The 24,486-nt window shown below is 55.2% G+C and overlaps 2 protein-coding genes across 2 annotated transcripts in view; both read right to left on the bottom strand.

Moving 5' to 3' along the window:
* CAMK2A (calcium/calmodulin dependent protein kinase II alpha) overlaps positions 1-1,721 on the bottom strand; it is a 34,106-nt gene extending 32,385 nt beyond the window's left edge. The window contains exon 1 of the mRNA XM_058848428.1: positions 1,660-1,721. Coding sequence (XP_058704411.1) covers positions 1,660-1,721 — 62 coding nt within the window. The remainder of the gene's footprint in view (positions 1-1,659) is intronic.
* A 6,879-nt stretch (positions 1,722-8,600) lies between these two features.
* Positions 8,601-11,442, bottom strand: ARSI (arylsulfatase family member I). Its single transcript, XM_058848832.1, has 2 exons — positions 11,082-11,442; positions 8,601-10,005 (listed from the first exon to the last, which is right to left on the bottom strand). The coding sequence occupies exons 1-2, from the start codon at positions 11,399-11,401 to the stop codon at positions 8,601-8,603; spliced, it is 1,725 nt and encodes a 574-aa protein (XP_058704815.1). The 5' UTR covers positions 11,402-11,442.
* Between the last annotated feature and the right edge of the window lie 13,044 nt (positions 11,443-24,486).

Below are 24,486 nucleotides of genomic sequence, written 5' to 3'. Positions count from 1 at the left end.
TGCAGGCAGCCCCTGAGCCTGGGTGCTCAGCCCTCCAGTCAGCACCCACCCAGCAAAGCGTAGCAGCCCAGATACCTTCAGGAGCCCTTCTGGTCCTCCCCCATCACTCCTGGCCTGTGAACTCCCCTCCACATTGCCACAGCCACCTCTGCCCAGCCAAAGCCCCACAGCCTCACCACAGACACGGAGCAGCCACTGCCTCACCTGCCCAGCCCCTGCCACCACCACAAAGCCCTAGAGCCCTGAAAAGCCGAGAAAAGTCTGGAAAAAGCAGGTCCCACATCCCACCTTGCCACCAGCTCCCCGGCGGGCACCCATCCCCCTGCCTGCAGTGCTAGCTGGGGCTGTCCCTGCCACAGGGACCCAGTCTCCAACCCAATCCCCTGCTGCCCACCAGCCCCTCTCTGTCACCCTGATGCTGCAGGGATGGGTGTGAGTGTCCCGGGACAGGGGAGGTCCATTTGCCTTTGTAGCAGCACCCCGGTGCCACCCCAGTTTGGCTGGGGAATGTGAGCAGCGTTCAGCCCAGCCAGCACAAAGTCCTCCTGTCTCAGCCTCTCCATTTCCCCATCTCTGCCCTCTCCCTTCTCCCTCGCCCCCATTTCACTCGCCCCCGTGCATGTGGGCACACGCTTAGGCACAGGCTGCTGTGCGCCCGGGCGATGCAGGGCTGCGGGGTTGGAGCATCCCGCTGCCCACGGATGGACAAAGCTTCCCCTCTGGAGCACAGGCACCCTGAGCCCACCACCACACTGCCAGCTGCTCCAGAGGGATGGCAGCTACACGGCCCAGATTTACACATCAGCTCCAAAAAAAAAGGGCACAGAAACCAAAACAGAGGCACATGTCTGCTCACTCCTGCACCCGTTTTGTAGCCGCACGCTGGGCGGGACGCGGAGCATCCCTCCACACGGGGAGCCTGGCATCCCCTGCTCCACCCCGGGGTGCTCAGTGCTCCCCAGGATCCCCTCGCTGTGCAGAGGCAGTTCTGTTTGCACACACACACACACACACACACACACACACACACATGCACTGATCCAGGCACACCCGATGACACCTGGACTGGAGGAGCTGAGCCCTCCCTTGCAGGAAAGCAGGATCAGACAGGGCTACGGCTCACCTGCACTGGGACAGGGGTGGGGAATATCCTGGATCTTTCCAAAACCCACCAGGATTCTCCGGGGGTTCCCAGGCAGACTGGGTCTCCTGTAAGTCTAGTCAAGCCCCGGTGAATCCACACAGATGAATTCCCTAAAGAAACGTGAGGGGTGCCCACTGCTTTGGCTTTCCTCCTCAGCTGTCCTGTCCCTCCTCCCAGCTGGAGAACTTCCCAGGGGAGCTAGCAGCCTTCTTTTTTGGGAGCAGGTTTTCCGTAAGAGGGGCAGATGAGCCCTTCCCAGGCAACTCCAGACCTCTGGGGTGTCCTAAGCCCCCAGCCAAACACATATCAGCAGCTCCTGAATTCAGGGAAGGACAGAGAAGCAGGTCTGGGGCTGGAAGCCCCATCCTCACTCGCATGCCCTCTCCGATTCCCACTGCATTCTCTCCATGCCCATCTCCTTTCCCTCATCTCCAGCAGTTCCCAGCACTGCTGAGTCTCTCTCCCAGCCAGGGCACAGCCCTGCTCTGAGCATCCCAGCCCCATCTCCAACTTACTTGCCCAGTTCCTCAAAGAGCTGGTACTCCTCAGTGAAGCGATTGCAGGTGATGGTGGCCATCCCGAGGGGCTGGAAATGCTCCCTCCTGGTGCAGAATTTGGGGCAAGCAGCTCTCCTCTCGCTCCCTCCCTCTCCGTGTGCTCCCGGGGCTCTCTCCTCGCTGAGGTAAATAAGGGAATATATTTGATTGACAAGCCCAGAGATAATGATGAGGGCAATTTGTCTTCTCAGCTTCACAAGCCTTCGTCAGCATCCCCGTCCCCATGGTGACCACCGCTGCCAGAAACGCCCTGTTTCTGTTGCCGGGGCAACTGCTTCCCAAACCCGCCGCCCTCCGTGGGGACCAGGGCCCTGCTGGGGACCTGGCCCGGGGGCTGCCCGGGGGTCACCCACCTGCTGCGGGGGCTGGGGGGGTGGTATCTAAAATACAAATATTAGAGGCAAATTAAAGGCTGTGGCAGTGGTAAAATAATTGGGGCAAAAAAGGTTTCCATGGAAACTGTGGTTTCCATGTTGCAGGAGGATGCTGTCACCCCAGCAACTGTTTATCCCCCCCCCCAAAAAAAAAAAAAAATACAGACCCTGCTGGTACCTGCAGCAGCATTCCTGGGGGCCCTGGGGGCTGTGGGACGGGGACATGCTGCAGCAGGAGGGAGCAGATGGAGCAGAAGTGTGTCAGGAGAAGCTGGAGAAACCATGGCAGGTCCCCAGGTCCCCACACCGTCCTGCCTGCAGACAGGGTCCCCAGAGGGGCTGGCCCCGATCACACTGCAGGGGAGGGCTGGCTGCTCCCCCCTCCCCCCTGTGCCCACTGCATCCCCCCAGGGGCCCTGGGGTTCCCGTGGAGCAGCTCCTGAGGGTCACTCCCAGAGAGGGGTGAGCAGCCTGGCCTGAAGAACAACTAAAGGGGATCAAAAAGGCTGTGTCCTGGGGTGCTGTGTCCCTGTGGTGCCCAAGCCAGGGCAGAAAGGAGGAGTTTCAAAGTGGGAAAAGCAGGAAGGTCTGGCCCCCCAGTCATTGGACTTTTTGTTGCTGAGTTGCCTCTCTGCTGTGCTGAACATAAGAAAGCACAAAAAGCACAATAAAAGTGGAGTTGTGAGGTCCAAAACCTTGGGGAAGGGGTTTCCCTCTGAGTCCCCACCAGCCCTCACTGGGGATCCAACACAACCCCCTCTGTCTACACCACCCCTTGCACTTTCCTCCTGCCAACTTCCCCCAGAACAGCTTTCTACTAAGCTTTTGTCCCGTTTCTGGATGGTTTTGCAGCAGCAGGACCCTCATCACAACAGGAGAAGGGATTCCCTGTGCCGGCTGGGAGGGCATTGCCTTTGGCAGCTGAGATGGATTGAGTTCCCTTTCAGGCTGCCATGGAAGGGTTAAAAGGAAAAGAAAAGGTTCTAACCAGACAAAAATAGGGAGAAATCTTTGAGAGGGGAGAGAGGAGGAGCAGAGAGGGAGAGAAGAAAGGAGGTGGAAGTGGAGGAGGACAGCAAGTGGCGGAGTGAGGAAGAGGAGGGGGAGGAGGAGAAAGGTCTAATGGCTTTTCCATTAATTGCACCATTACCCACCTTCATTCCCCAACTTGTATCCCTGCATCCAGCCTCCTGCTCCTGTCTGGTCCCATCCAGGGGACCCTGGTGGCAGAGCAGGGACTGATGCCCAGCCATGGATGGGCACAGTGGTGGGGCCACAGTCCCCAAGGGTTGGTGACCTCCAGACCCGCCCTGGCCATGCCCTGGCATGGGCAGAGCACACCAGGCACTCTCACTTGGGGCGCAGGCAATGCACATTTGGTCCCCAAAACACCTCCAGGCATCTGCACAACTCCTGCCCATGTTTCTCCCATAAAAAAGAGGGTTTCATTCCCCACCCCAGGGCTGTGCCAGGAGGTGGGGGGCTGCCGTGGGGGCCGGTGCAGCCGGATGTTTGTGGGAGCACTCTCCTCCTCCAGCGTTTTGCTGCCAGCCCCCAGCAGCCCCTTGGAACCCTAGGGAGGCAAGAGCGAGAGCCCCCCACTCCCAAGACCCCATGGATGCCCGTGGGCGGCTCTGTGCCCCTGCCTCACTCCCACCTCCCTCCCACCTGCGCTGATGTTCGTGTCCCCGTGAGCTCCGCAATGTGACCTGCCCCCTCCCCGTGCCCACCCCCACGCTGCCACACGTGCTCAACCCCACACGCGTGACTCTGCGTGCTCCTGGGGCCAGGAGGAGGGCTCTGTCCCTCCCTTCCTCCGGGGCCCCGCTGCACCCCTGACACCCCAAACTCCTCACCTGGGCAGGGGCTGATGGCAAAGCCCCCCACGAGGACCCTGCCTCCCTCCCCAGGGTTCTCCTGCCTGCCAGAGACACAGCTCTCCAGGAAAAGTTTCTCCCTCTCTGCTCTTCTCTCTATTCAGATTTTTTTTTTTCCCTTTTCCTCGACATTTTTCCTTCTGAGGGTAAGGGGGTGTCAGACTTCTGCTCTGCTCTGCTGATAATGTTTTCCCAAGCAGGAACTGCTGCATGGTCCCAATCCTGGGTGCCTGGGGACAATCCGAGGGGAGCAGGAGTTCTGGGTGAAACCTTCCACTTCTGGGCTGGAGGCTCCCCTGTACAGGGGAATAGTCCCAGTCGTCTCCCAGAGGCCTCAGGATATTCTTAGGATGTGTCTGTTCCCAGCCATCCCAATATTTTCTCCTGAGGGGCTTTGGGAGCCATGATGCTCTCCTGCTGCCGTGCTCGGGTCTGGCCACCTGATGGAGACCTTCATCCCCAGCGCTCCTCTCCATCACTAGGCTGCCTCTCCAAAAATGCCTCTGCTCTCCACACCCTGCTCCAGCTCTGCCTGCAGAGCTTTGGTTTCTGTGTCCCAGCACAGGGGTGCTGCAGAGTGGGCACCAGAGGTCAGATACAGAACCCAAATCACGCTGGATGGGCAGCTCAGGAAGGATCTGGGGGCACCACATGTCCTGGGGGAGCAGCAGCAGGTGGCCCTGATCCCAGGAGATGGGGCTTGCAGCAGTGCCTCACACACCAAACCAGCCAGGCTGTCAATTACATATTGCAGAGATCCCAAAATTACTGGGACAGTTTCACATGCAAGCTGGGGTCTGGGGGATGCTCAGTTGCTGTCCTCTGGGAAGCTGAATTTGGGGTTATTTTTAGATAAGATTATAAATACTGTGGTGAGGAGAGCTGATTTACATTTAGGGCTGTGTTTGCAAACGTGCCCTGTCCCTGCGGGCCCAGCACTTGCTCCTGCAACCACAGGAAGCTGCCTTTGGCTGAGACAGGGCGTCCTCAGTGCCACCCTCTCCCCAGCAGCAGCGTTCACAGGCAAAGAGCCTCCTTGGACATGTCCATGATACCTGGGGACACTCAGCAGGTGCCATGTAGCTCCCTGGAACCGTCATGTGCTGGGTCTGAGTGGGGGGAAGGTGCAAAACAACACATGCTCAGATCGCTGGCATGAGACAGGGCACAAGTGCCCTGCTGCAGAACCTGCTGCAGAACACCTTCTGAGGTGCTCAGGGTGCTCTGCACTCTCCCTGCGGGGCAGTTTGCTGGGATGCCCATCCCGTGTCCGGATACTGAGCTTCTTCCCTCTCTCGGGTAGGAGTTGCCTGTGGGGCTGGAGAGGCTCTGACGTATCCCATCCCTATTCCATCCCCGTCCTATCCCACTCCCCTCCTCTTCCCAGCCCAGCCCAGCCCGGCCCAGCCCCAGCCCCACCCTCCTCTCATCCTCCTCCCCGTCTCTATCCCATCCCAACTCCATTCATTCCCAGCCCATCCCCTTCCCACTCTCTCCAGCCAGCAGGATGGAAACAGCCAGGGTGGAGACAGGCAGTCCATGCCGGCAGAGAGGCAGCCCCCACCCCTCCATCCCTGATGGCCCCGGACGCATCCCCCTGCCCCATCCCTCCCAGGCCCCATCCTACGGCCAGCTCCTGCCGGGCTTTGGAGCTGCCTGGGGCTTGCCAGGTGCTTTGAAGGAGGTTGGGAAGGAGGGGAGGCTCAGCCTGTCTGTGAAAACACATCTCCCGGGTGCAGGGAACTCCACCGCCTGAGCATCTCTCCAGCTGCATTAACACCTTGGCAGCCAGAGCTCACACACCATCCCAGGAGACTTCAGTTCTCTGAAAACATGGGATTTTGGCACATAGCTGCGTTTTTCCCAGCACAGACCATTAATGAACATTGCTGTGATGAGGAGAACACGTGGCAGCAGCTGCATCTCCTTTCCCAGTCCAATGTTCAGACACAGCACAGCTGGAATCAGTGGTGAAGGACAACTGCTGTCCTTGGGCTGGAGGCTTTGCTCTCTCCAAGCACCCAGAGATGCTCCTGCCCACTTCTCCTCTTTGTTTTCAGGGACTAAGATTTTCCTTCAGTTGTTTATTCTTGCAAAGATTCAAAATCCAACTCTTTTTAATTAAAATACAGATGACAGCAGATCCACCACTGTGGCCAGGCTGACTGCAAACCCAGCATCAGCCCAGCAGATCCAAACCTGGAAAGAGGAAGTGAGACCAGACGAACATTTCATGAGGATGCTAGTAAAAGAGAAGGAAGAAAAATCGAGCATGTTTTCATGGAAATTTCCATTTTTGAAGGAAAAAAAAATAAAAGAAGGACTAAACTTGGATGCATTTATATAAATATGGAAATGAAAGCCATTTCCCGAGCCTTGTCATCACCCCATGTCCAGCCCTGCTCTCCCATTCCCTTCAGCACCAACTCTCCCTTAGCCAATATTTGTTTCCCAGCCCCTGCAGCATCACCCCCTGCTCTCCCTTGGCTTTGGCTCTGCCTGCAGCAGCCTCCTTTTCTTCAGCAAAGTGTTGCTTTATTTTCAGCAACTGGTTGGCTTTGCCAAATGGCAGCGGGTGCCACAGCACTGCTGGTGGTGCACATCCCCAGGGACCAGGCTGGCTGATTTGAGGTAGTTTGAGGATGTGGAGAATCCTCTTGGGGTTCACCTGCACCCAGGTGGTGCCATGGGGACCAGCTCTCTTGGAGTAGCATGCTATGGAAGCAGGGATGGAGATGGGGCTGATGGAGGAGCTGAGTCCCCTCCAAAACCTGTCCTTGGGATGTGGCTGCAGGGATGCAGGGAGCCAGCGGGGTGGGATGGCACGGTGATGAGCGTGCGCGGAGCAGCGGGGACTGGCGCACACACCGCCACACTCCAGCTTTTCAAACTCCTTCCCAGCTCTACAAGAAGAGGCCTCCTCTCTTCTGCCTAGCTGACAGCTGGGTTTTTTCCCTTTGTTTCTATAGAAAATCCCAATACCCCCAAATAATCCAGCTAAGAGTAAGAAAAAAAAAAAAAATACAAACATGTCATTGCATTTTCTTCCCATCCTCATCCCTCTCTCACACACAGGGCTTGAAAGCGCACTGAAAGGTATTCAGTGTGCGCGCTGCCAATTGTCACATCTTTCAATGACAGATTTTAAATGAATGTTATTTTGCAAGGGAGAAAGAGAGGGGGGGAAAAGAAAAAAAAAAAAAAAAAGAAAGCCCACACTGCTCATCCAAGAGCTGACAAGTCCTAACGGGCCTCATTTTCCAGAGACAAAAATAACTATTTTCAAAATTCACAGCAGGGCCTTCGCCTACACACGCTGCACCAAGAGAAACCTGTGGGGAGAAATGTAAAACACATTGTGTAAATGGAAATGCACCGTGCATCCAAAACGATTTTAAAGCTATTTACCCCCTTTCATCCTTGCCAGCTCTCCTGCGAGCGCACGTATGCGCGCTCGCACCCCGCCGAAGGCGCGGGGGCCCAGAGCTTTGCTGGCTTCCCTGGCCCCTGGCGATCGGATGGGCTGGCTCCCCACAGCAGCGGATGATGGGGAGGTGGTTTCCTCCCCACGCGTGCGCTGCTGGAAGAACAGTGCCCATCTGCGGATGCAGCGCGGTGCTGGCAGGCGGGAGACGTCCCCATCATCCCCGTTCTCCACCGCGGCTTCAAAGTCCTGCAGCTACAAAACAGCAGATCAGCTTCTGCAGAGACCTTCTTGAGATCTTCCCTCTGCCCCAGGTTCAGCAATGGGATGTGGGGACAGGGACAGCTCCTGCACTGGGATGGGGCAGACAGGGGTGGTTGGCTGGTTGGATGTGTAGGATTCATAGGGAGGAACGGGGGTGCCTAGAGGCTTGCACATGATGGGGCTGGCCAGGAAAATTTTGGGTGAAAGGCTCTGCTGGGTGGCTGACCCATGTGGAGTCTACCACCAGAACCTGGGGGAAAACCTGCCTCCCAAATGTGGGGTCAAAGAGAGGCACCTGTCCTCTGAGAACATCCAACCATGCCTCCATGGGCCACAGATCCTCATCAGGGCTGTTCCCGGCCCCCCAAACCAGAGGAGAGAGGAAGCCATAGCCCCACATGAGGTCATTGTAGCAGCATGACTTAGTCCAGCCATGCTGATCTCAGGTCTGACATCCATGGTCAGGAATCCACCCCTCAAGGGGAGACTCTCGAGTTCCCAGAGGAAGAACAAAGGTTGCAGCTGCTTGGCAGCAGGCTGAGAGCCAAGAGTAAATAGAGGGAAATGGTGAGGATTAACGTGAAGGCAGAGCCCCCCAAGCTTCCTCCTGCCCTTGTAATGGCCAACACTTAAAGCTTATGATTGGTTGCAGAATTCTTGAGGAAAAGGTCTCTCTCTTTGGAAGCAGCTGTGCAGGGCCAGCCCAGCTCAGCACTGCCATTCACCAGCACCAAGCACCGCAGCAGAGACCACATCGCTCTTTCTCACCCACTGGGAGCAACTCCCTGTGGCCACCACTCCAGCCAGGGAGGAGTGTTTTGGAGTGATCCCTGGAGCAAGGGAGAGCACGAGAGCACTGGCCACCTCCCCTCCCCTCCTTCTCCCTGGCTCCCACCCCATGGCACTGCAGTCCAGAGTTCCACCCTGGCCAGGATGGGTGGATGCTGGGGGAGTGTCCTGTCAGATGCGGTTGGACATGAGCCTGGTGTTCAGCTTGCGGAAGAAGGAGCGCAGCTTGCAGATCTTGCACTTCTTCTTCTTCTTGTTCCTGCTTTTCAGGGGCTCCCGGCCGCCTTCCCACTCCTCCCCATCATCCTCACTGGCCCAAGGTCCCCAGGCACCGCCGTTGAAGTCTGGGTGAGCCCGGGGGTTCTCCGCAGGGTACCGCACCGGGATGGCCGTCCGGTTGTAGTGCACCAACCTCATCAGGAGGGTCCTGACCACGTCCGGGCGCTGCTCCGAGAGGTCGTAGCGCTCATAGGGGTCAGCGGTGATGTTGAAGAGCCACACAGACTTCCTCAGGCCATCGGTGAGACGCTCCAGGTTCCACCAGCTCCCTGGGAAGTTGGTCAGGGTCTGTGGGGGTATCCAGTCGCTGTACCCTGGGTCACCAGTGAGGAGCTTCCACTCCCCCACCCGGATGGAAGCTTGCACAGCCGTGTTCCAGATGCCAAAGCCGTCCTCCAAGGAGCCGTACTTGGCATGGTTGTACAAGGGGTCGATGTTGTGCAGGATTTCGGTGCGTGGCGACTCCTTGCCCTCACTGATAGCAGGCCAGACATCATAGCCATCCAAGCCTTGGACATTGCTCAGGTTGCCCCTGGCCAGGCTGACCAGAGTCGGGTACCAGTCTGTAATATGAACCAGTGCCCAGCTTGTCCGACGCTTGCGCTTGATCAAGGGACTGTGGACAAAACCAATGCCACGCACTCCCCCTTCCCAGTAGGTCCCTTTGCGACCCCGTAGTGGCCAGTTACTTCCCCCGGAGAAGGTCTGCCCACCATTGTCTGTGGAGAACACGATCACACTGTTGTCATAATAACCATACTTCTTGAGGGCCCAGGTGATGTTCTTCACCGCCTCGTCCATGCAGGTCACCATGGCCGCGTACTTGCGGCGGGCGACGTTGCCCATGGAGCGGTAGCGGTAGATGTACTCCTTGGGGGACTGCAGGGGCGTGTGCACCGCCTGGAAGGCCACGTAGATGAAGATGGGCTCCTTGGGGCTGTGGGATGCCAGGATCTTGCTGACACGCTGGGCATAGAGGAAGGTGGAATACTTCCCGCTCTGGTCCCAAGCCACATCCTCCCCTTCGTGCAGGTCGTAGCCGCAGACGCCCGGCCCGTCGCAGTTGTCGTAGGTGTAGTAATCCACGTTGCCTGTCAGGGAGCCCAGGAAGGTGTTGAAGCCCCGGCGAGTGGGCAGGCACTCCTTCTTGTAGAAGCCAAGGTGCCACTTGCCCACCATGTGCGTGGAGTAGCCGGCTTCCTGCAGCTTCTGTGGCAGGGTGACCTGGTCGAGGGGCAGGCAGTTGGGCTGCCGAGGGCGGATGATGGAGTGCTGCAGTCCTGTGTGGATCTGGTACCTGCCAGGAAGAAGAGCCAGAGGAAAGCAATGGTGATGAGGAGCAGCACTGGGTGAGGACATGATGGCTCTTTATGTGTTAGAGACCCAAAACAAAACAAAATACAGATCTTCAAGTCACCCAACCCAACCCACTGAAGCAAGCTCCAGCCAGGGACAGGGAGCTCCTCATCCATCCTTAACTACTAAAAGCAGATGCAAAGAACACAGGGTGAGGCTCAGCAGACATCTTACAAAAATGCCACCAGCATTTGTCCCCACTGCTGCCAGCCTGGGGAGGTGGCTGGGCTGTGTCAGGGCTGGGCAGCACAAGCAAGTGGGTTCATAGTAAGCCCACCTGAATGTCCCCCACCATCCCTGTCCTCCCCTGCTTTGCACACCACAAAGATGTCTGGGACTCCTCAAGAACCATCAGGAGAGAAGGGAGCACTTTGTTTGAACCCTGGTGGGCTCCACCACCCCAGGCAGTAGGTGACCACATCCACAGGCACCTCCTTGGGGCTCACTCTTCAGCAGGAGGTGGACTGGTGGAATCTGCCTCCTACCTATTCCTGCCATTGAGTGCTGACCACACAGCACTGCTCTAGAGAAACCCCACCTATCCTAGAAGGCAGAATGGCCCAGGATAAGGGGGCATCTGACTGTACTGCTGTGGGAAAGGGCAATGGAGCAACATCCAGCCTGTGCTGGCCAGTGCAGCACTGAACATGCATGCAGGGAAAGCACGGACCAAGGGCCTCACAGCAAATCTCCATAGGCCAGTGTATCAGGGACTACCTGGAGACACAGCTCCTTGCCCAGCACCAAACACCTCCTGACTAGAGACCAGCCTCTCCCAGAGTGGCATCCATTACCCAGCAGCATACACATTTTTGCTCTTGCCATGTGCCACCATTTATCCTGTGTGGAAATCAACTGCTCACCCAGGAAGCTTTCTAGAGAAATCCAGATCCACTGGAGGATCTCCATCTTCTGCCAATACACCAGGGCATCGGTCTGGCAGCAAGCTGGGGTTAAGCCCCTCAGACATACAGAAAGGACCAAAAAGGGACATGAGTAGGTTGTAAGCAGGCTTACCTGCCAGTTATCAGCTGGCTCCGGGACGGGGTGCAGATGGGCTGGATGTAGTAGTTCTCCAGCTTCACACCCTCCGCTGCCAGCCTGTCCAGCGTCGGTGTCTGGATATCCGAGCCGTGATAGCCGATGTCGTGGTAGCCCTGGTCATCAGTCAGAATGAAGATGATGTGGGGTGGCCTGGGGAACTTGGGAGTCAGTGGTTTCTCCATGGGGTCTGTGGCCACATCGGCCACCAAACTGGGCTTCATCCAGTCCCAAGATAAATAGCCAAAGCTGAGCAGGCTGACGAGCGAGAAACCCGTGAGGGCATAGACGGCCATCCCGAAGCACTGTGCTGCCTGCCGAGGGAGTTACTGCCCCAGCATCGTCTCAGAGCCACGAAAACAGGAGGTTTCCCCCTCTCCCCCTCCTCCAGAAGGCTCCCTGACCTAGGGGATGCTCCCCGCAGCGGGTTTTGCGGGAGCAGCTTCCATCAAGGCACACTCGCGTGCACACAAAGAGCTTAATCCGCCGGGGCTGGGATCGCCTTCAGTCCAAGGCAAAGAACCCCCGCGCTGCTCCGATCCCAAACATCTGCACGGCAGGACGGGCTCCTCGCAGGGACCGGCGGCGGCCCGGAGCCGCTCACCAGCGTCCCGAGAGCTGGAAACGCTTCCCGGCTTCCCGGGGTTTTCTCCCCGCTGTTATTTCTTTATGAAGAGCTCCACAGAATCCTCGTCAGAGAAAGTTGCTGGCTTCCCGTCCGCTGCAGCCCTGCGCCCGCCCGGCTCTCCAGACGGCCCGCTCGGGGTACGGCGATCCTCGCCTTTAAACTCCTGCGGAAGAGGGTGCTAAAGTTCCAGCCCAGGGTGCCGAGCTCTCCTCCTCACTCTCCGGGCAAGAGCCGCCCTCTCCTTTTCCCAACCTCCGCTCCAGGGCAGAGTCCCAACATCTGTCCAGGAGTTGGTCTAAGCCGCCAGGTTTATGGGAAGCTGCCGGCCCGGCCCCTCCCAGCTCAGTAGCTCCGGCAAAAAGCTGGGAAGCCCCAGAGCATGCAGGGTCCTAAGCGGGACATTCCCTGAGCCACCGGTGCTCCCCTCCCTGCTTGCACCGAGGGGTGTGCCACATGGATCAGAATCCTTGTGGGATGCTCAGCTAAAGCCCCCGCAGCATCCAGCCCGGGAGGGCAGTGGGAAGGGCTGGATCTCTGGGAGGGATTGCTGGGGCCAGCTGCCCACACTGACAGGATCACCATCCTAATAAATCCTGAACAAGGAAAAGCTGCAAAAACCTGCTTGAACACCCTCAGTGTTAATAAAATCACACGGGGACTTGCAGAGCACTACAGAGCGGTGGGTGCTGCTGCACTTATTTTCCAAGTGGGGAAACTGAGGCAGCGAAGGGCCATTGTCACAGTCAGAGAGGGGCAGGGTTTGGTGGGAAACAGAGAATTTTGCCAGCGTAGGGGTACTGACCCGAGCCTGAGGTGCTGGGACAAGGGGCCAGTGCCCTGATGCTTCGGGGGGCTTTGGTAGAGATGAGCAATGGCCTCATGCAATTCCTTCTGCAGGGCCAGCGCTCATCAGGAAACTCTCCTGCCTGGTATGCATCTTGTCCCCCCACCTTCCCAGCAAAGGACATGGCCCAGAAAGGGGGATTTCGGAAGCACAAACCCACTCACATTCACCCACCCCTGTCAGAGCTGGGAGCTGAGTCCTGTGGCTGTTTGCAGTCCCAAAATTATGGGCGCACAAGGGGTCCCAGCACACCCAAAAGCCACAGCCCAGCCACCCCACCTGCCTCTACAACTGCAGGGCTGTGGTGGGGGCTCACTGGGGGCCTGGGAGGGCTCTGCCTTCAGAACTGGCTCAGAAGAGCAGATGAGACAGGTGGCTTCAGGACCCCTACATGTCCCCTTCCCAGATCCCCTCCTCTGGGTCCCCTCCCCGGGCTCCTCCTACACCCCCTGTCCTTCCACTGACCCTTCAGTCCCCAAGTGTCCCCCCTGCCCCACGCCAGCCTGTTCCCTAGGACCCCGGACACCATGGAGGGGTGGGGAAGAGGGATCACGAGGCTCCTCACGCTCAGGGACTCCCAAGAACAGCAAAGGGAGGATGGGCTTCTCCCTCCTAGCTTTAGACACAGGGACGATGGAGTCAAGGGACCAGGACCGAGCCAGTTTCAGCCAGGGCTCAGGGGCTTGCAGGAGCACAGGGAGGGGTGCAGGGGACAGGAGCAGGAGGCAGGGATGGATAACTGTTCTGTGCTTTTCCCTGCAGGCAGGAACCCCTGCTCACTCCACAGCTCAGAAGGGCTGGGCTAAGCCCTTCAGTGAGGTTTGATTAATCCCCAGGGGTTCATCTCTCATTTCTTCCGCCCGCTCCTCCTCTCCTTTTCCCTCACTTCTTCCCACCACTTGCCTCCTTTTTCTTCCCCAAAGCCTTTAGTTTTGAACAATATCCTCCTCTTGGAAAAACCTGGACTTGACTGAAGGGAAATAGAGGCGGGGGATCCCTGTCTCCTGGGTCCTGTGTTCTCCTGTACACATGGCTCCGCACACACCCCAAAACAGAGACAGAGTGATCACCAGGGGTTGTAATCAGAGCTCTTTCCAAATAATAAATAATGGTCCACTTGGGTGAGTATTACAGATGAGAGAGGAAATTGAAGATGTCAGGCCTGAGACATGGCAGAGAAACTGTGTTCAAGGCAACACAGATCAGTGATAAACTATGTCTTGCTTGGGGCCAGAGGATGAGAGGAGGGAGGTGCAGGAAGGGGCAGCAGAAGGGATGTGTGGCCACAGGAGTGGTTTGGAGCCCACCTACGAGGAGCAGGGCTGGATCCCAGCTCTGAGGAGCAAGAGCAGAGACAAGCACCTCCAGGGTGTGTGGATTTGCTGCTCCACAGCCGTGTGGTGGGGTCACATCCAGCTCACACCCTCAGGATGAGGAGGCACAGGCTGGGAGAGTCATTCTGAGTTTAAGCTGCTGTCGGTGGCCAAAGTTCAGAGGGTTGAAAGGAGGGAAGGAGATGGCAGCAAGGATGTGGGCACATGCTGACACGGAGAGGGGACTCTCTGTGCCAGCCAGGGCAGCCAGCTCAGCTAAATCAGTGATGGGTCCAAGCTGGCCCTGGGTCTCGGGAGGAAACAACAGGGTTAATTCAGCTGAGGGAGCTTTTCCAAGAGCCAAAGGGTGAATAAATAGTGAATTTGTTGGCAGTGACCCTGCTCAGAAGGTTCAGGGACAGCTGGCTGAGTCTCAGCAGCACATGGACACCTTCTGGGTGCTCCTCCAAGAAAGGATAAAAGGGTGAAAAGCAGCAAGGGGTACAGTGAAAACAATCTAGATCCCAGGAAATGGGGTGCAATGGGGCCCTCCAACCAGCCCCACTGATATCATGGCAGGAGGCAGGAACAGGGAGCAGCTAGCAGGGAGGAGGAGGAAGAAATGACAAGTCTGGAGTTTTGGGGTCAGGACGATTTAAGCTGTCTGCACAGCTGCTCTGAGAGTGATTAATGCATCACAAGGTCTAAGGATGGAAAAAGTACTCAGAGCCTGCAGGCAACCCCTCAGCCGCTCTTAATTCAAGGCAGTGACTTGTCCAGCCTCACTCAAAGATGTCTCAAGAGCCAGGAGCTTCCTTGGAGAGCTCCAGCATGTTGCACAATGGGGAGATTTCCCCTGGCAGCCGGCCCAGCCATGAATGCTGAGCCAGCCAGCAGACCCTGCCTGCTTTGGTCCTGCATCTGCCCTGGCAAGGACAGCCCTGCTCTTCCCTGTCGCTGCAGCTGCTGTGACAAAAGACACTGAATCTCCCTCCCAGCCTGGTCTGCAGTGGCATTACCAGCTCAGGGTGATGGGGAGGCCCATCAGGTGAGCTGGGTGATGGATGTGGGGCTGGCAGCAGCTCTGTGGGCAGAGCATCACCTACCCACGCCCTGGTCCAGCCCTTCCAGGTGCCTGCAGACCCTGCCCAGATGGAACCAAGGTCCCCATGCTGAGGAATCACTCAGCAGCCAGGGTAAAGTCACCAGCCAAAGCCCAAAATGCTCCTTTTTGGTGCTTTTACACCCAGGAGCACGACCTGTGAGGCATCAAACCCTGACCAGTGCCTGGACCAAGTCCCTCCATGTCCTTGCAGCTGGCACAGCTCCTCCCATTTGCACAGCTGGTTCTCTGACCAAATATTGAATTATTACTTTTTCTTTTTTTTTTTTAATTATTAATTTTAGATGGCCTGGGGCAAGAATGAAAATAAACACAGCCCTTCCTGCTTTTTTCTCCCCACCACCCCTCGGCTCCGGCCGCACTTGCGTTTTGGCTCTGAAAGTGCTCGCTGCAAATGGGGTTATGCAAACAGGCTCCACATATTTCTCTGCGCCTGAGATCTGCCACGAGGGCCACACAGCAAAGTTTAAAACTAAGCCTCAAATCTTTCTCTTTTTTTAAATTTTTTTCTCCCCCTTTTCTTTATTTTTTAACCCTTCCTGGGGCTGTAGCTGTTTCAGCCCTCAATACTGCCTTTCTCTTGCCATCAATGGGGCATTATGGCAGGGGATTTATTGGAAGCAGAACTCCCAGGCTTTACAATGGGAGCTCTGTGCAAGGCAAATATTGCACAATCTGTTTGCACGCCGTCAGCTCACTGCCCTTCCCCTTCGACAGCCCCACTCACGCCTCAGCCTCCGGCCTGCTGAAACAGGACCTTAAAAATCAGAAAAATGAAAGATTTTTAATAAGTCCCCTCTCTCCTGCTTCAGAGCAAGACATTTGACCTAACAGGGCATGAGGGAGCCTCGAAAAAACACCTCTTGTCGCTCTCGCCTCTTAGATGTTTAAGGGTTTCCACTCTCCCTGGCCAACGTGTGATGCATTTACTCTTTTATTGGCATGATGAAAGAGCCTAGGCAAGTCTGGAGAAGAAGGGAGCAGTCCCAGGAATGGGGAAAGGTTGTTTTGTCTAGAAGTGGGGGAAAAGGCTGACAGAAGGGGTTGGCCAGGTAATTTGTGATGAAGGAAAGAGGCTGGAGGCATTGCCAGTCCCAAGCCCAGGAGAGGATGGGGCTGGAGGTGAGCATTTCTCCATTGACTTTGGGAGCCTCCAGGTAGTTCTGGACATCATGCCCTCAAACTGGTGAATGGCTCTGTCCTGGACTTCTCCCTGCCACGAGCACTCTTTGCTCCCCAGTGCCTCATCCTCCAGGGATAGCCCCAAGGACCATCTTCCCTCCCTGGTGCATTTCAGGCAAGCAGCATTTCTGCCAGGCAGTGCCAGGACCTGCCTCCTCCCCACCAGCCCTCCATACTCTTTTGCCCACTCTAGGACCTCATTTTTCCCACACAGAGCCCAGCACCTCTCTGCCTCTGGCCACATGGACCCTGTGGATAGAAACCAATTTTCTAGTGACAACCGCTGCGGCGAGACCGCGACCAGATTACAGGGGTAGGGTTTGGGTTGGGGGAACTCAGAGGTTTTTGAACACGCCATAATTCACTCTCTGGGAGCTGGAGCCAGAGGAGGAGAAAACAGCAAATCTGCATCAGTTCCTGGTTATGCAATCATTGCTGAAAGGACGAGGAGCGGTGCAGCAGCAGCCGTGGCACAGGATGCCAGAGCCACCAGGGTAGCACGTTGTGGAGCAGAGAGGAGAGCATCAGCTGTCCCTCTGACAGGGGCTCTGAATTTTTTTCAAAAGCCAAATGGTCTTTTTTTTCAATTCCCTGCTTGTATTTCACACCATTTGAGCAGCTGAAAATAATCATCACCATCAAAATGCACTTGGAAGCCATAGCACAGTATTAGAGTCTTTTCTAATGTAAACCATAGCCTCTAACAACACATGCTGGGCTTGGCCAGGGTTTGTTCCCCATTAAAACACTGCTGCTCCCCTTCCTCCTCTCTGGGTCCTGCAGTACCAGAAAAATAGGAAATAGAAGCCCTGAATAAGAAAAGTTCCTCTTAGGGAAAGGAATTTTTCTTGTTTTTGGTCACTGTGATGATGCATTTCAATGATTCTGCAAATCCTCCTGTGAAATTACTTCTACACCTTCCTGCTCATATTTGTTTTCTTCCTTCCCTTTCATTCAGGAGACTTCAGTCCATCGGCTTCCCTTCCTTCACATAATATTCTTTCCCTTGCCTTTCTCCACCCTCTGGGAAACTGCAGCTCGCCGCCTTCTCCTCTCCTTTCTCTAACGACTTGCTTTGAAGAGCTGGAGAGGAGCCCATGGGTTTGGCACCGCTCCCTCTTTCCCATGCCTTATGGCAAGCTTTCCACGTCGCCTGGGTGCTCTCCCTCCTCGTCCTGCTCCCTCTTCTCAAGCCCAAAATCCAGAACTCCCCTGAAGCGAGGTGCTCCCCACTGGAGCTTTGCGGCAGAGCCCCAGGCTCACATCGTGGCTTGGCAGTCTGGATGGAGAATTCCCTTTGCTGTGAGCCAGGGATGAGTTGAGATGTGGATCCCCACAGGTTTTGGAGAGGGTGACAGGAAGCAATTCAAGTCTGGCTTTGTAGGCTGGACAGGCTGAAGATGAGGAACCTGCCCAGGTGTGGCAGTGTCTGATAGTAGACAGAGAGCACATGGGCACGGCCTGGTCCCGCCAGGCTCCTGGGGTAGACTTGACTTTGTCCCCAATACATTCACCTTCCAGAAGGACTGGATTGCTAAAAAAATGTATAAAAAAAAGAGTCAGCAGTTCCCTGGCCTCTGAGGGCTCTCTTTGAAGCAGAGAAGGTCCCAAGGCAGCGGAAGGAAGGATTTAAGCATTTAGCATAGCTGGTTTCTGGCAGCACTGCCATGTGACCCTGACACTGGCTTCCCCAGCTTATTGATTTTGGACTTCCCCACCTTCATTCCTGACACGATTTATCATGGGAGACACAGAAACTCCTCAATGCTCAAATTATGCAAGATGCTGGCATCACTTTCAGCCTCACCTGGGCTGGGAAAGAGAGTAATGGCAAATGTCTCCCCACCTCAAAGACATTCCAGGCTGCAACCCAGCACCTTTGGTGGAGCCTCTGAACAGGTTTCTCTCCTGGAGCAGCCATGGCCATTGAGTCTGCAGGGACCTGGCAAACGTGGGTCCATGGGAGCAGCCCCAGCCCCTCTATGTCCTCCTAATACCCCACCAGGGTCCTGGCTCTCCTCCCAAGCCACAGCAGAGCAAGGGACTGGCCATCCTCTCCCCAGGGCTGGGCAGCCTCCTGGCTCCTGCCTGCCCTTAAATTCCACCTCCCCTTTCAGGTGCAGCCTCTTCAAAGGCAGTCTGTGGTGGCTTTGGGCTGGCAGGAGATGTGACAGCCCGTGGGCAGGGTGCCCACCCAGAGCTCTACTTGCTGCCCCGAGCCAAGGCATGGAGGATGAGGAGGATGAAGCCCAGCACTCCCCGGATTGGCTCAGGTGCCTGGCCCAGACAAGGAGCCCTTTCTCACCGCTGAGCTCACAGCAGGGCAGGGCAGGATGGCCTCAGCGCCCTGCTTGTTTATAACCTCGCTTCTGCACAAGGAAAACACACCTGCCCGTGCCAGCAGGGCTCGCACCTGTACCCCCTTCGGGCAAAAGGACGCCTGTTTATCCAGGACGTGTTTCCTCAGCACCCTGGGGGACCACGGCAGAGATGCTGCTGCTCCCCAGCACCAACGCTTGTTTTCCATCCTGGCAGGAGATGAAGTCGGGAAGCTCAGGAGGGGCATTTCAAAGAGTTTGACATCAAGGCTGTCCAGAACGGCGCTGCTGGAGCAGGAAGAGGGAAGGGAGCATGTCTGGCCCGACCCCGCAGCTCCTGTCTGCCCACCCCATCCCAGCAGGCAGCAGCAAGCCTTGGCTACAGGCGTTGGAAGCTCCTGCTCCCATCCTTTCAAAAGGACTCTGTGCTGTTGAGCGCTGCCTGGGGAGTGGTTCAGAACAGGCAAAAAGCCCAATTAGACACTGCATTGCTTAATACAAAAGGTATCAATAATCCAGCAGGAGATGAGAGTTCTTTCTCGGCCAGGATGCCAAGAGCACAAATTGCCTTCTTGTAAGAGAAAGGCTTAATTTCCATAGAACATGACAGATTAAAGTACAAGTGGGTGGGTCCACTCTATTATTCATCAGTCTTCAGTGCTAACAGAAGAGGGTGTGCTGCCTCCTTTGAAGTTTCTTCGAAGGCCCAGGGTGCCCGCAGACATTTTAGCAGGGTGGAAAGCAAGATAGGAGGGAATGGAGCTTTAAACGCTGAGCACCCACGTTTCCCTTCACCCTGGATTTGTAAAACAGCAGCCTTGTTGCTGCTATTGTTTCCCAAGAGGAGTCAAACCAGAAGGTCCTGGTTTAAACCCAGACACTCTCTGGACCTTAAACTAGCAGAAAAGAGGTCCAGGACAACCGTGATGCTGTATCAGCCGTGCCCAAAGTCGGGCAGACCTCCCTTTCCTGGCTGTGCAGTGAGCTCTGTCAGCAGAGAAATCTAGGATTAAACTTTGGAGCTTGTATCCCTCCCTCCTGAATGGGAAACAGAGCAGAATAATGAGAATAAAACCCAGTTTTTCTCAGCTGAATTTCCTGAGGAGAACACTGGAGTATTTCACTCAGAAAACTCCAGGAGTAATTCCTCAGAGGCAGCACATGGCATTTGCAGACAAACTCTGCAGGGTGAGATTGTGCCAGGGGAGGTTTAGATTGGATGTTGAGAAAAATTTCTTCACTGAAAGGGTAGTCAAGCATTGAAACAGGCTGCCCAGGGAAGTGGTGGAACCATCATCCCTGGAAGTGTTGAAACATGTAGATTTGGTGCTTGGAGACATGGCTTAGGAGTGAAACTCTCAGTTCTGGGTTAATGGTTGGACATGATGATCTTAGAGGGCTTTTCCAAACTTAATTATTCTAAGATTTTATTATGCAAATAACTTCATTCCAAGGCAGAGGGGCCTGGAGCAGCCTCCTCCTGGAGCCAGGGTGAGCTGTGTTCACTCCAGTGCAGGCAGCTGCCCACCAGGCACCAGTAAAACCACCAGATCAAGCAAAGAGATGCAGTTTCCTAAACAGAAAGCACAAAAACCAGCACTGGGAGACCAACATGGGCACCCAGCAGGACAAATGTAGAGAAGGGGTTGGAAGGGGCTGGAAGCAAAGTCCCAGGCTGGAACTGGGAGCTGGAGCTGAACCACAGCGTGTGTACCAAGACTCAATGCCACGCACAAGGATGTTGGAGAAATGTGCTCTGCAGACACTGGATCTGGAGCACCATCCTCATATTCCAATCCCACCTGTTACCATTGAGGGTTTTCTGCTTGTAATCACAGGCATAACTCACAGGGTGGTTGTTGGGAGGCTTGGAGTACCTATATCAATACTGCAGAGGGTGATTCATGATTATCTGCAGTAATCCAGAAGCTATACAAAAAATTGCTAATAATAGGTCTTCAAAACCGACATTTTAGTCAAGATAAAAAATGACTGGAACATAATCCAATCATGCTTTGCTAAAACTATAAATGGAAAGGTATAACCCATATTCAGCTCCCCTAAACACCAAGCTAAATGAAAACAGGGGATGCAGCTCAGTCCCAGGATCCAAGGCAGGGCTGGGATCCCGCCCTGGGAGAAGTTGATTCTCAAATACACTGAAAGCAGCTCCCAGTGTACCAGGTGCCACAGGACCAGCTTAAATCCAGGATGACGGAGGGGATTTGAGAGGGGGAAAGCATGAGCACGGATTATGTAGCTGCCCTGGCAGCACATGACAGACTGTGTGCTGGAAACTGCAGAGCTGCCAGAGCTGAGGCTGCAGCGGTGGGGATGCGGATGTGGGGCCCTGCAGGGTTCATGGTCCTGCTGAACACCATTTATTTAAGGCTGCTGTGCGATCTGATGCGCAGTTGCTAGGTGACCAGAGCCCAGGATGCGAGGATAACATGGGAACGGCTGCGCTGGTCAGCCCTGGTCCAGCTCCTCAGCATCACATCTCCAGGATGGTCTCTGGGATGCATCAGGATGTGCCTCCAGCATGAGGAGTGACATAAATACAGAGCTTGTGCAGGGGGACGCCATACACATGGTCCTGACCCTCAGCCCAAGCTCTCTGCCAGGGGAACAGAGCCTTCCCCAGCCCCAGGTCCCAAACCTTCCTCTTCCTTTCAGTTCCCACACTCCTCCTGCCTCCAAATGCCTGCTTACCCTGTTGGGAAATCTCTTCTCACCCCGCCTGACTTGCACTGTTTCATCTGCCTACGGATCGGATAAGCTGATAAAATGTGCTGAACGCACCAAACGGAGCCCGTTCCCTCCATCCGCTCCCTGCCGCCGCCTCATCCAAACCAGCACCACCGCGTCCAAGGCCCCGAAAATCTCTCTTGCCATTAACACTGTAACAGAGCACGGCCTTTGCAGGGCCAAAGTAAACACGAAATCTGCAGGGATTTTTGTGGTATTGAGGACAACTTAACGACTGGAGCCTGAGGCAGATTTATTGTCACAATTTTCACTGAGGTCGGTAAAATCCAGCGTGTTGCAAGCCGGTCGTTAACATTGGCTTTAGGCTTTCACAGTTCTGCCTTGGGGAGTGGCAGAAAATGTTTCTGTATGTTGCTGTGGGACTGAAGGTAAGCGTGGGTTCAGCTGTTCCTCACCAAAAACCCCTGGCCCCATTAGTTTTGGCATAACCAGCCCCTCTTCCAACTTCCCCACCCTTCTCAAGGGAGAAAATGTTTTCTCCCACCTCCCTCTTGGAGGGCTTCACAGTCCCAGATGGTAAGGAAAGGTGGGCTTTAACCCCATGGCAGCTCCTGGGAGCCTAAAAGAGGAGTCTTTCTTACATTTTTTCCCTACCAAACCATCAGGCATTTCATACCAACCACTTAAATGAAACCAGACTGCTTAGTCCAAGCAATTACTCATAAGCAGCTTCTAATTACTTCTAGTATTTAAAGAGAACAGAGAAGAATATCCTTGCAATGTAAACTCAGTGAAGAAGTTGCAGCTGCAAGAAAAAGCCTGTGTTACTCAGGCACACACCCTCCTTCACATCACCCCATGTCCCTGCCACACGTGCACCTCCCGAGGCACTTAGGGGGCAATCACCCCTTTGTCCCCTTGTCTTTTTACCAATAACAGCATAAACAACACTTAGGAGCGAGGGGATTTGCAAATATACATCCCAATATGCCATATCCATACGTGCACTCCTGCAGCAGCGTGAGGGGTAAAAGGAATCCACACTCTGTGGGAAAATGTTGCCCAGCTCTCCGGCCAGGCAGCCCAAATTTCCCGGGAGGCAGGACCAGCCCCCACCAGCTGCTCTCAGCAGCAGATAAGATCAGAGGTTGGCAGAGCCAGCCTCCTGTCTGCTGCACTGCGGGCTCTTCCCAGCCCAGCCCAGATGAAGTTGCAAGGGAGCTGGCTGGTGCTCCAGGCCAGCGATGCCATGGAGCCCACACCCACTGCCCCAGCCTCCTGGGACAGAGGGAGGATGAGACTCCGGCTTGGAAACCTCCCAGAGCTCTTCCATCTTCTATCTTGGACACTGCCTCGGGCAGCTGCTCAGAAGCACAGGTTGTCCTTCTAGAAGCAGAATTGCAAAGATCATCCTGCAGGAAGCTCCTCGGTCCCTGACCACACCACACAAGGGGTGATGCTACGGGCTCAGGGAGAGAGGAGCCAGAAGGGACCACTGCTTGTGTCCAGGGAAGGCCACAAGGATTGGGATCTGCAACAGAGCCCCCACAGGGCCAAAAGACAACCAGCAGTACATGGCTGTGGCCATACAGAAAGCTGCAGCCTGTGAGGTGTGTGACATGTCCTCGGTGACCACACACTGACATCTTGGGCACATCCCAGGCAGAAAGAAGAGGAACAGGAGCATCTTTCCTTCTCAGTATCACTTCAGATGGCACAGATGTTCCTGGAGCATCCTTTCCAGTGGCACCAAGCTGCCTCCATCCCAACCTTGTTTGAGTTCAGGTGGCTCTTCCACCAATCCATGTCTCCAAGCCTCAGTATATTTGGAGCACTGGGAGGTGCAGGTTTGGCAGGTCACGAGCTCTCCATGAGCACAAAAGACAGACATGGAGCAGCTCTCTGTTTTTCCAGAATTACTATAAAACATGGGTTTCACATTAGACCACCAAGGGGGAGCAAGGGCAAGGCTTCTCTCCCTGTCTGCTACAGCAATTTTGGGGAGTTCCCCCCTTTTTTGGCAACAAAAATGGTTTGCTGATGCCAGAACTGATGCTAACTAAAGCTAGGTGGAATAAAAAGCCCCCAGTTCCTCAGTACCAGCACCCCATTCCCAGCCAGCACTCTCTCCCACCCAGGACTTCATCAAGGACTTTCCAAGAGTCTCTGGTTGCCTTCCAAAGGAGATTGCTGTCCTCTGCCAGCCCGGGACACCTTTGGGTTTGTCCCGGGCCACCACAGCACAGGATGGCACTCTGTCACCCTCTTGTGGCTTGCAAGGGCTGGCAGGCTGTGGCTTTGAGGTGGCCACAACCAGGACCCCTGGTCCAGGGAAGGCAGGGGAGTGCCTTCAGCATCCTCCTTATTCCAGCATCCCTGCTTTGTCTTTTGCTCCCAGGGATTAGGGGAGGCTATCCACCCCCGGAGGACTGGCTCTCCCAGCTCTTCTGCCCCATGAATTAGGAGTCTCCAAGGCAATTTCAAGTTCAAGGAAGAGCTTCCCTCGACATCCCTGCTCACCCCACACTCCCAGCGAGCCGTGGATAGCGCCTGCGAGTCACTCAGATTGGGTTGCTTTAAGGCACTCCCTCCTTCCCCGTTTAGGTGGCTGAAAATCTCCTACCCAATTCCCAACCCACCCAAATCTCAGCTAGGAAATTAAGCCGCATCAGCCTCTGAGACTGAGAGAAATTCATTCAGCTTTATCTGAAAGCCATTTAAAGTATGTCCAGATTCCTAATGAAACTTGGATAAAGCCCCAGAGATTAATAACAGTGCAGGGCTTTTTTGGATAATGGTTTTCTTCTGTTTCCAAGAGAAACATATATATGTGTGCTTTGGTGGAATCTCTGCATACATTTTTTTGGCAGAAAAGCCAAAATAAATCTTTGTACTGCAACAACCCTCGAGCAAGATAATGCAAAAATCTGTTTTCAATTCCTGTGTGTTGTTGTCATACACAGATAAACGGGCATCTCTGGCCATGCTGCCCCTCAGCAAGGCAGGGAGAACAGGGACTAATGTTGCTACAGAAACCCATCTTGGCTCTCCCCATCAGTACAGGGTCCAAATCTGGTCCCCCCCACGTTACTCCTTCACAAGCACATGTGTACATGTCGCTCCTGCCTTAAACTTGAGTTTTTCTGGTACATTAGAGTTACATCAGCCTGGAGAATGTGCTTGGAGCCAGTGCGGGGTTGTGTCCCACTTGAGCAGAGTCAAAGTTCCTCACAGTTCACCTGGGAAGCCCAGGAGCACACAGGT

Source organism: Poecile atricapillus, chromosome 13 (genome assembly GCF_030490865.1).
Source record: "Poecile atricapillus isolate bPoeAtr1 chromosome 13, bPoeAtr1.hap1, whole genome shotgun sequence".
In the NCBI taxonomy this organism is placed as follows: Eukaryota; Metazoa; Chordata; class Aves; order Passeriformes; family Paridae; genus Poecile; species Poecile atricapillus.
This window is presented reverse-complemented; position numbering and strand designations above follow the sequence as displayed.